This window comes from Rutidosis leptorrhynchoides, chromosome 4, assembly GCF_046630445.1.
Source record: "Rutidosis leptorrhynchoides isolate AG116_Rl617_1_P2 chromosome 4, CSIRO_AGI_Rlap_v1, whole genome shotgun sequence".
NCBI lineage: Eukaryota > Viridiplantae > Streptophyta > Magnoliopsida > Asterales > Asteraceae > Rutidosis > Rutidosis leptorrhynchoides.
Genome location: NC_092336.1, coordinates 587,552,452 through 587,562,339, shown reverse-complemented (window position 1 = coordinate 587,562,339; position 9,888 = coordinate 587,552,452). Strand labels below are relative to the sequence as shown.

The window sequence follows — 9,888 nt, the reverse complement described above, 5'->3', positions numbered from 1 at the left end:
CTTTTAGTATATAAGGTGTAAAAAGTGTAAAGTTGGAGTGCTGTTGTTGGAATTGTGGCGAAGTTGAGGGGCCGGTTGTAATGCGAACGCAAAGTCAACACTATATTCAAATATAACTAAAACTAAAACATTTCTTATCACTTTTTAGTATATAAGGTTAATTAATAATTAATAATTATAATTAATAATAATAATAATAATAATAATAATAATAATAATAATAATAATAATAATAATAATAATAATAATAATAATTAATAACGGAGTAAGTTTTTTCCCATTTGTTATTTCTTTCCTCTTCAATCCTTGATCCCTTTTTTCTTCAAACCCTTTGTATCTGACACCCTTACACATACAGTGTTAAATTCAGTTTCACAAACCCAAATTTCTTAATTCTATGTATCAAAGCCCTAACTAATTTCGCAACATTAGGTACTCTTTCGCTTTAATTTCAATCTCTTTTTACAATAACTTGTAAATTATACATCATTCAGTCAATTGCTCCACTGCGCACATTGCGAGTCTATTTCATAAACTCGTTCACGCTTATTTTTTTACTGTTTTATTTTATTTCACTGATTGCTACGCCGATTATATGTTTTCGTGTATCAGTTTTCAAGTGATAGTGAATTGAGACTTATAGTTTTATAAGCATTGTTTAGTTGAAGTTGTAATTGAGGAGGTATAGATTTATAGTGTCATTGATATGCATATAATTATTTGAGGAAGGGAGGTACTGTTTTAGTGAAGATGGCAGATGCAGCAGCTATTATGGATGCTGTCGGATCTCGATTTCGCGATTTGGAACTCATTGGAAGAGGATCCTTTGGTGATGTTTATAAGGGGTAATTTTCTGGAAATTTTATTTGCTAGCAGTTTTTAATTTCAGTTTTCATCATATGCTTGTGTTATGTGTGTATAGTGTATTGGTGTTTCATCTTATTGAGTAGTATAAGTATAAAACCGTAATAAGGAACAATGGCCGATTGCATTTCGATGCTGGGAACATTAGACAGACTTGTGCTATAGTGATCAGTTATGGTGACTTTTTCCATATACATGATTAGGTGCCAACATGTGTGCGTATGTATTCTGGTAGTTATTACGATATTCCAAAAGCATGATACTAAACAAATGGATACTACATAGAATTGATTAATATTACAGTGTTAGCAATTACCATGGCGTATAGATAAGCTTTGCAAGACAACATGGATAGAATTACGTGGAAAATTGCTATAATTATAAGATCTTCTACTAAAACGATTTGCTGAAGCTTCCATCAAAGTAATGTTGTGAACACTTTTTTCAATGATAAAGTTGGACCAAGCATATCATATATCACTGTTGATAAGAATATGTTTTGGCAAGTTACGAGCATTAAACATATAAAATCGGAAGGTTAAAATTGAAATCAAAAGTAACAAAGTGTGGTGAACCTCAAGATACTCCATATATTTAGAACGGTACTGATGTTTTTCTGTAGCCTTTACACGAATGACATTATTTGATGGGATCATAAGATTAGGGCAAAGGTTAAATATATCAGGATGCTTAGTTTAGTATTTAGTTAGGTGAAATTAATGTAATTTAGCCCTCATTTTTGGTAACATCTTTCGCATTGATGTTGTTTAGTACTTAAACCATATTGGTGAAGGTTACATGTAACTTCAAAGGTCTTGGATGTGATTTTACATCCTAGGAATAGACGAATAGTATTATTGTTGAATTTATTCATAGTATCAGAAAAGGTAGTTTACTTTTTTTGCAAACGGAATATAAGTGACACAAGATACATACCACCGTTACATACTTTACATGCTAACTTTTAATGTAAACCGGGCAGTTATCAAACCCTTGTACTTGATCATGAAGTTAAGTGTCATATCAGCGCGTGATATGAACACGAAGTACACTAAGTTACAAAAGGGGTCACTGCTAGTATATGTAATGACTAATATTATAAGTTTAATTGTCATTAATAAATTACATAAAGAGAGTCAGAGACCCAACACTAAGTTTCCTTGATTTGCAGATTTGATAAGGAAATCAACAAGGAGGTTGCTATTAAAGTTATCGATTTGGAAGAATCGTGAGTTTCTGTATTGTGAACTTTTTCTATCTTTATAATCCAGATCGTAACTCACGTTTTTTTTTCTTCTGGATTATTAGTCCGAACACTTGTATCATTATAAGTAACATATCGTTTTCTATTTTCTACAGAGAAGATGAAATTGAAGACATTCAGAAGGTATCTATGTCTTTGAAAATACAATGACTAGTCTAATAATTTTGTACATATTAAAATAGTATGTTCTTTTACTGACATATCTTTTCAGGAAATAGCAGTTCTGCAGCAATGTCGGTCTCAATATATTACAGAATACTACGGCTCATATCTTCACCAAACAAAACTTTATATAATAATGGAGTACATGGCTGGTGGCTCCGTTGCTGATTTAGTAAGTTATTCATACCACCTTATAGTGGTTACTTCACATGGTGTGTACTGTATTTATTTTTATTTATTATTAGTATTAATGGAAATACATTTATCTGACTCTTTTTTAACAAAAAGAACAGTTACTGAACTTTGAATCAACAGATTCAACCAAATCAACCGTTGGATGAGATGTCTATTGCTTGCATTTTACGTGACTTGCTGCATGCCATTGAATATCTCCATAATGAAGGGAAGATCCACAGAGATATTAAAGGTACTTTCTTTAACTCTAATTTTTATTCGGTATATGAGCGATTGTGTATTTGGGTTGTATGTAAAATACTAGATAAAGTATACGTATAATTTATTTTATGTACATTCTTATACTAGAAAGGAATGTAAAATAATATTTATAAATAACCTAGTAATTTTTAATTAATATAATATTCAATCTCCTAAATGTGGCGGTGTTATGACATTTTGACAGCTGCAAACATTTTGTTGACCGCAAATGGTGATGTTAAGGTATGTTCATTTTCAGTTGTATTAAATGTGATTACCATAACCTGTGAAACATATAATAATGCGTATTAAGTTAATATGAGTATTATTTAAGCTCATAATTAGGGTTTCTTACAGGTTGCCGACTTTGGTGTGTCTGCACAGCTAACTCGCACTATATCTCGAAGAAAGGTATTTTAGGTTCTGAGCTAACTGTTTGTGTTTTATTTTTTTCCTTTTGAAGGCCTTTTTATGAATCTGGCAACAATCACTTATATGATTACTGGTAACAGACTTTTGTAGGAACTCCATTTTGGATGGCGCCTGAAGTGATTCAGAACTCTGATGGTTATAATGAGAAGGTTCTTCTTGTTGTATTTTAAATTGTTCAGTTATTATTATTATTATTATTATTATTATTATTATTATTATTATTATTATTATTATTATTATTATTATTATTATTATTATTATTATTATTATTATTATTATTATTATTATTATTATTATTATTATTATTATTATTATTATTATTATTATTATTATTATTATTATTATTATTATTATTATTATTATTATTATTATTATTATTATTATTATTATTATTATTATTATTATTATTATTATTATTATTATTATTATTATTATTATTATTATTATTATTATTATTATTATTATTATTATTATTATTATTATTATTATTATTATTATTATTATTATTATTATTATTATTATTATTATTATTATTATTATTATTATTTATTTTTTTAATTTTTTTAATATTATTTATTTTTTTAATTTTATTTATTTATTTTTTTTTTTTGCTATTCTGCAAACTCATTACCGAGTTGTCCGACTTTTGTTGATGCAGGCAGATATTTGGTCTTTAGGAATAACTGCAATTGAGATGGCCAAGGGGGAGCCTCCACTTGCCGATCTTCACCCAATGAGAGTTCTCTTCATCATACCTAGAGAAAACCCGCCCCAGGTCCTAAAATTTTCATATCTGAACATTGAAACCGTTACTTTCGACATTCATTCATTTTATATTATTTTTTTGTTAAATTTGATTAGGAATGTAACATGTTACTGGCTCTCCATATTGCAGCTGGATGAACATTTTTCCCGGCCTATGAAAGAATTTGTTTCATTGTGCTTAAATAAAGTGCCGGCTGAGGTACTTCATTAACCTTACTTATACATTGTGTTTGCCTGTTGCTTTTGCAATGTTCTTTGGCTACTATTATCAATCATGTACTTGTGTGATACCTAAAAGTTTGTCCCCCTGATTTTCAATCATGTACTACAGAGACCGAGTGCAAAGGAACTTCTGAAACACCGATTTATTAAGAATGCTAAGAAGAATCCTAGACTCCTCGAAAGAATCAGGTACTTTTTTATAGTTTCGAAGCATTTTCTTCATTGCAATTTCACTTTATTTTCTTTTTATTAATACTTGATAGATTTTTTTTTATATCTGTTACAGAGAACGACCAAAGTTCCAAATCAAAGAGAATGGGGAATCACCTGGAAAGGGTACACAAGCCTTCGGGGAAGGCTCTAATACCATTAAGGTTACCAGGGAATCAAGAGTGGAAGAAACTGTTCGAGCCAGGTGGGATGTGATTGATTACTACAAATGTGAATTTACAATCTAGTCCTTTTGTTCTTAAAGTCTGTGCTAACAAATACTTTAATTACAGTGGGCAGGGCAAAACTATGAAAAGTGCTGGATGGGATTTCAGTATTGGTGGGTCCGGAAGTACGGGAACAGTTAGAAGTGCTGTAAGACCACCTCAAATTAGAGACCGGAAAATCGACACTCAAGCAACCCAAAAGAGAAATATTGAAACTGGTACCAGGCGCTTTTCGGAAGCTTCCAGACAAGACGTAAAACAAGATTATTGCAAAGGTGATGAAGACATGTCTATGGATGGAACGGGAACCGTTGTTGTGCGATCTCCAAGAGCGCAAACATCATCGGTTTTCAATGATCAAAGTACCATGGTAAGCTTAAATCTGGTTTAAACAATATAACTTCTTATTATTATTATTATTATTATTATTATTATTATTATTATTATTATTATTATTATTATTATTATTATTATTATTATTATTATTATTATTATTATTATTATTATTATTATTATTATTATTATTATTATTATTATTATTATTATTATTATTATTATTATTATTATTATTATTATTATTATTATTATTATTATTATTATTATTATTATTATTATTATTATTATTATTATTATTATTATTATTATTATTATTATTATTATTATTATTATTATTATTATTATTATTATTATTATTATTATTATTATTATTATTATTATTATTATTATTATTATTATTATTATTATTATTATTATTATTATTATTATTATTATTATTATTATTATTATTATTATTATTATTAATAATCTGTTATTGATATGAATGGGGTTTTTGTTGGATGTACAGTCGAGTAGCACCTTTAGTTCTGTTGAAGATGCTTCCATTAGTGGCACTTTTGTCTACCGTGGCCCACATGATGAGTCAGATTCTCCTCGTACCCAAAAGTCAAGACTGGGAATTCAAGAGAAAACATCAAGTGCTTCACATGAAGATAGTGCATTAAACCTCGCAGAGGTTGTTTCTTATTCTTAATTTTATATTGTAACGAATTAAAATCATTAGATAATATTGGTTTGAGATTATTTACTTGTTTAATTGTGTGTTATCAGGCAAAGGCTGCAATTCAAGAAGGGATGAAGAAAGGACATGCAAAAGACCGGTCTGCTTTAAAGAAGGTCAACAAAGGTGTCCAAGAAAGTAGAAAAACAGAGAAATCAACAAACAGCACAGATTCTTCAAGGTAATAAATTCAAGTTTTATTGACAATTGATATCTTCAAACTTATTTAATTCCGTAATTCAGGCATTCAAGTGACTATTATGATGCAATAAAAGCATTTCCTAAACCTCGGCAAGCAAGTAGCGATGAAGAAGATGGTGCCAGAACATCTGCATCGTCAGCATCTGCCCCACTGTCTATTCTGATAGTCCCTTCATTAAAAGAGGTCAGTTCAAATATATATTTTTGTATTGAAGGGTCAGATTATCTGATTTTAGGATCTTGACAAATGAATTGTTTTTGCGCATACTAATGGAATTTAGGCAGTTGCGGATGATTTGGAGGCATCTGTGGTTCGGTCAGTGATAAATTCTTTAATGGAAATGGAATACACTAAGCCTGGGTCTTGTGAGTTTCTTTTGACAAGAATGCTTCACCGATTAGCAAGGTACTTAAATGAAAATCATACTCTTGTTTGGTAATCCTATCTATCAGTTTTTTTAGGACTCCCTTTTTTTATGAAAATACATTCTAGTTCAAAGGAACCTGCATTAAAGGATGTGCAAGATGTGGCAATACGTGGATTCTCCAAGGGTAAAAATGTAATTGAGCCAGAAAATGTAAATGCAGAAGCAGTAGAGAGCAAAAAGAAGCAACAGGAGAAAGAGGGTCAGTCTGATGCAAACTTAAGCCCACTTGCAAGATTTTTGCTTTCAAGGTGTGTGAAGTTGCCACTTATTGATTTTTTTTCTGCCTTTGCCCATTTTCAACACAAGATGATGTATATTGTGTATATGATACATGATACTGTATGGGATTTAAGTTAACTTTGATTTTGGCATTATTAAATTTTTCATTTATGATGCAGATGGCAAGGCCAAGTTTCGCGAGATCTCAACTCAACTTAGAAAGGTATTGTATTTTGTCGATTATAGTTGCACCTTTTGGCGGATTATCTGTTCATTATTAATTTATTCAACTGTAAATAACATTGAGAGAAGATAGTTATATTTTTGAGTCAATTTTTTGTACATTTCCATTTTGTAGTGAAATGTTGTTGTATACTTGGGTTGGGGTGTTGATGATAATTTTCGGGACTTATAAGAGTACTTACTTACTTGATTAGATTATTTTGTTCGTGTTATCTTTGCTTAAAGACAATAATGGGTAGGGGTGTTCGGACGTGCGGCATAAGTGATCCTTCAAAATGTCTGGTAAAGACAACTATGACCAATTGATTGGATCATTGAAAGCAAAAGTGATCATTTTGAAAATTGACGGAATTAAAATAATTAAATTCGACGGAATTAAGCTAATTAAGTCTTTTACTTTAAACTTTAAAAATAATAATAATTAAATTATAAATTTTTGTTATGTGCATTGTTGAGAAAAAACCTGTCTTGAGAATTGGGATATATTTTTTGAAAGGCAAAAAATTTCACGGGGGAAAAAGAATTTTACGGGGAAAAAGAAATTAGAAAGGGGTATTCACCTCACAGATTTAGTGGGGAAAAAATTTTTACACAAAAAAACTTTTTTTTACCAAAAGATAAGGTTTTTTTTAGTGTTTACCCCTGCTGACTTTGAAAAATTTATTAAATTTTTACACTCGCCATATCTGTATCCGGGTTCAAGTTCCTTCACTGATCATCTAAACAAAAATTATCTATAAACAAGCCTCCTTAACGTCTCGAATAAACCATACAAATGAACTAATCCAAACTAAAATTGAAAAATACACGAATGAATAAGGAACAAGAGCAACCCAAAGAAAGCAAGACGGAACACAAACATCAACTTCGAGGACCCGTCCTCTTTAATTTACCATTGACCGTGTCTTTTAAAGTATTTTTACTGGATCGAAGAAAACAATAAACATAAAAATAAAATTAACATAATTGTCTAAAATCGTTCATTTTGTTTAAAAACTCTAGAGTTCTAGTTGAAATTCATGTTAAAATATTAATCAATTTTGGATTTAACCGATTTTGATCAACAAATTTAATTTTGACCAATTAATCGACGTTGATCAATTAATTAAACGGATTTTGAAAAAATATAATGAACGGCTCTTAAAATGAGTAATCGGTTAAATCTAATACGGAGTAATAAATATATAAATTAAATATAATAATAAATAATTAATAATTAAATAATACTAGTAAATAAATAAAAAAATTAGCTTAGAAGTATCGCTGAATCTAACTAAACGGTCATATTACCATTCCCACCCGTCTATAAATATGTTAAGATGATTATGATTAGGATTATTCACACCCAACGCAGTTTCCCCTTTAACTCAATTTATCGCCGGTGAACTTTCTTGTTTCCTTTCCAATTAGGGTTCTTCTTATGATTTTGTTATCTACTTTCATCACTCTCTCTTACTTTTTTTTTCTTTCTAATCGGTTGTTGTCAGAAAATGTCCACGACACTGCCTTCAATTCATGCCTATAATCACTGTTTATGTACGTCTTTTCTTTTTTATTAGGGGTTTCTTTTAATTTTGATAAGTCCCAACAATATATTACTAGGGTTTTTAATTCTGATAGTGCTTAAATTCATAAAAACTAGGTTTTCTTGTTTTGATTTTGTTCATAAGGGACTGTTTAGTTTCTCAAATTTTAAGGTTTTTCTTTTGATTTTGTTGAGTTCTTCGGGATTGAGTTTTCTTTTCATCTCTTAATTGTCAAATTTTTTTTTTTTTTTTTCGAATTTGGGATTTATCTATTTTATTTCAGTTTTTTAAAAATCCACATTTATGAGATTCTTTCTTTTATGGTAGTTATTATTATAAAATCATGTGTTGGATATGGTACCCTCCATTTTCTCTTGCTACTAGGTTGGCTGCATTGGTTTCTTGAATATATTTTGACAAATAAGCACTTACAGAGTTACAGAGATAGATACTGCATTAAGGCAATTGGTAACAATTGTTATGCATTCGATTATGAGGTAATATAAGCACTTACAGGTACAATCTGTATAGCTAATATCCTTCATTTAGAGCCATGTAATATGTGCATCTTTCTTTACACAGTAGTTCAACAATTGTAATGCTGGTATAATCTATAATTTTTTTTAACATCTTATATAATTTAAACGAGTTAGCGTAAACTTGCAGATACCTGGATTGGTTAATGTTAATTTTGGTGATGTATGGGCTATTATGGCAAATGCAGGCTCGTCGTTAATGGGGATAGGAACTGCAACAGGTTAGTATAATAGCTACTCCTTTGTTTTGTCTGCAACTTCCTATACCATATTTTTTGGGGTGTCTGTGAGTATTGAATGTCTTGATACTGAATAATCAGTTTTAGTATTAGCATATTAAGCTATCGAAAAAACAGTTTGAATGTGCTTACATTTGAAGTTGTAATAACATGTTAGATATCTGATTGTTTGGAGAATTCTGGTAACTAACTGATCAATATAATGATGGTAAATGACATTTTATGTGAAGGAAGTAGAGACAATTGTATAGCAGCAGGTATGACACTTATAATTCAAAAGTGATTATTGAATGAGAAAATCGTAAGTAATATGTTATTGCAAACAGAGAAAATTGATTTGTGTGACTTCAAGTTGAACTGGAATTGTTATCTTTTATTCATCTATGGACAAAGACATTTGTAACATCACATAACTATACTATCTTAATACTTGAATATTGGTGGTCTCTCTCTATAAACGCACACATCTTTGTATAGTATGTCTGTACATGAGTGTCTTTGGATGTACATGCACAAGTTCAAAAAATATTTGAGTATCGAAATACAGTAACCTAACAACCATGAGGTTGTGGGTTCAAGTCCCGGGGTTGGGTTGTGAATATTGTAAATACGTTAACCTAACAACCATGAGTTCCATTTGGGTTCTAGTCATTCTCACAACTGATCCCCTGTTGTTGATCATGGATCTCCTTCCTTTGTCAAAACACAGGTCTCTTTGTTGACTCTTTGATCCTTAATTTTATTTCATCTTATCCAAGGGATCAGTGACCAAAAAGATATTAAGATACATTTTTTAATTGTGTTTGACTATCAGAAACGATTAGTTTGGTTGGTTCTTTACTACTGAAAAATGTGAGG

The 9,888-nt window shown here is 29.9% G+C and overlaps 1 protein-coding gene across 1 annotated transcript; it reads left to right on the top strand.

The window, feature by feature from the left end:
- The first annotated feature begins 359 nt into the window (after positions 1 to 359).
- Positions 360 to 6,887, top strand: LOC139845571 (uncharacterized). Its single transcript, XM_071835830.1, has 20 exons — positions 360 to 432; positions 730 to 845; positions 2,036 to 2,092; positions 2,224 to 2,251; positions 2,340 to 2,462; positions 2,606 to 2,717; positions 2,931 to 2,968; positions 3,083 to 3,136; positions 3,238 to 3,306; positions 3,816 to 3,932; positions 4,053 to 4,121; positions 4,254 to 4,333; positions 4,431 to 4,559; positions 4,648 to 4,951; positions 5,426 to 5,593; positions 5,689 to 5,819; positions 5,882 to 6,023; positions 6,121 to 6,245; positions 6,333 to 6,515; positions 6,666 to 6,887. Exons 2-20 carry the CDS (start codon positions 751 to 753, stop codon positions 6,703 to 6,705), a joined length of 2,064 nt encoding a protein of 687 aa, XP_071691931.1. The 5' UTR covers positions 360 to 432; positions 730 to 750; the 3' UTR covers positions 6,706 to 6,887.
- Positions 6,888 to 9,888: the final 3,001 nt, after the last annotated feature.

What these genes read in the sequence shown, in the direction of transcription:
- LOC139845571 (XM_071835830.1), top strand. Translation starts at nt 751, where the DNA reads ATGGCAGATGCAGCAGCTATTATGGATGCTGTCGGATCTCGATTTCGC. An exon ending in GAAGAAACTGTTCGAGCCAG is followed by an intron (nt 4,560 to 4,647) that starts GTGGGATGTGAT and finishes CTTTAATTACAG; the next exon opens with TGGGCAGGGCAAAACTATGA. An exon ending in GCAAGATTTTTGCTTTCAAG is followed by an intron (nt 6,516 to 6,665) that starts GTGTGTGAAGTT and finishes TTTATGATGCAG; the next exon opens with ATGGCAAGGCCAAGTTTCGC.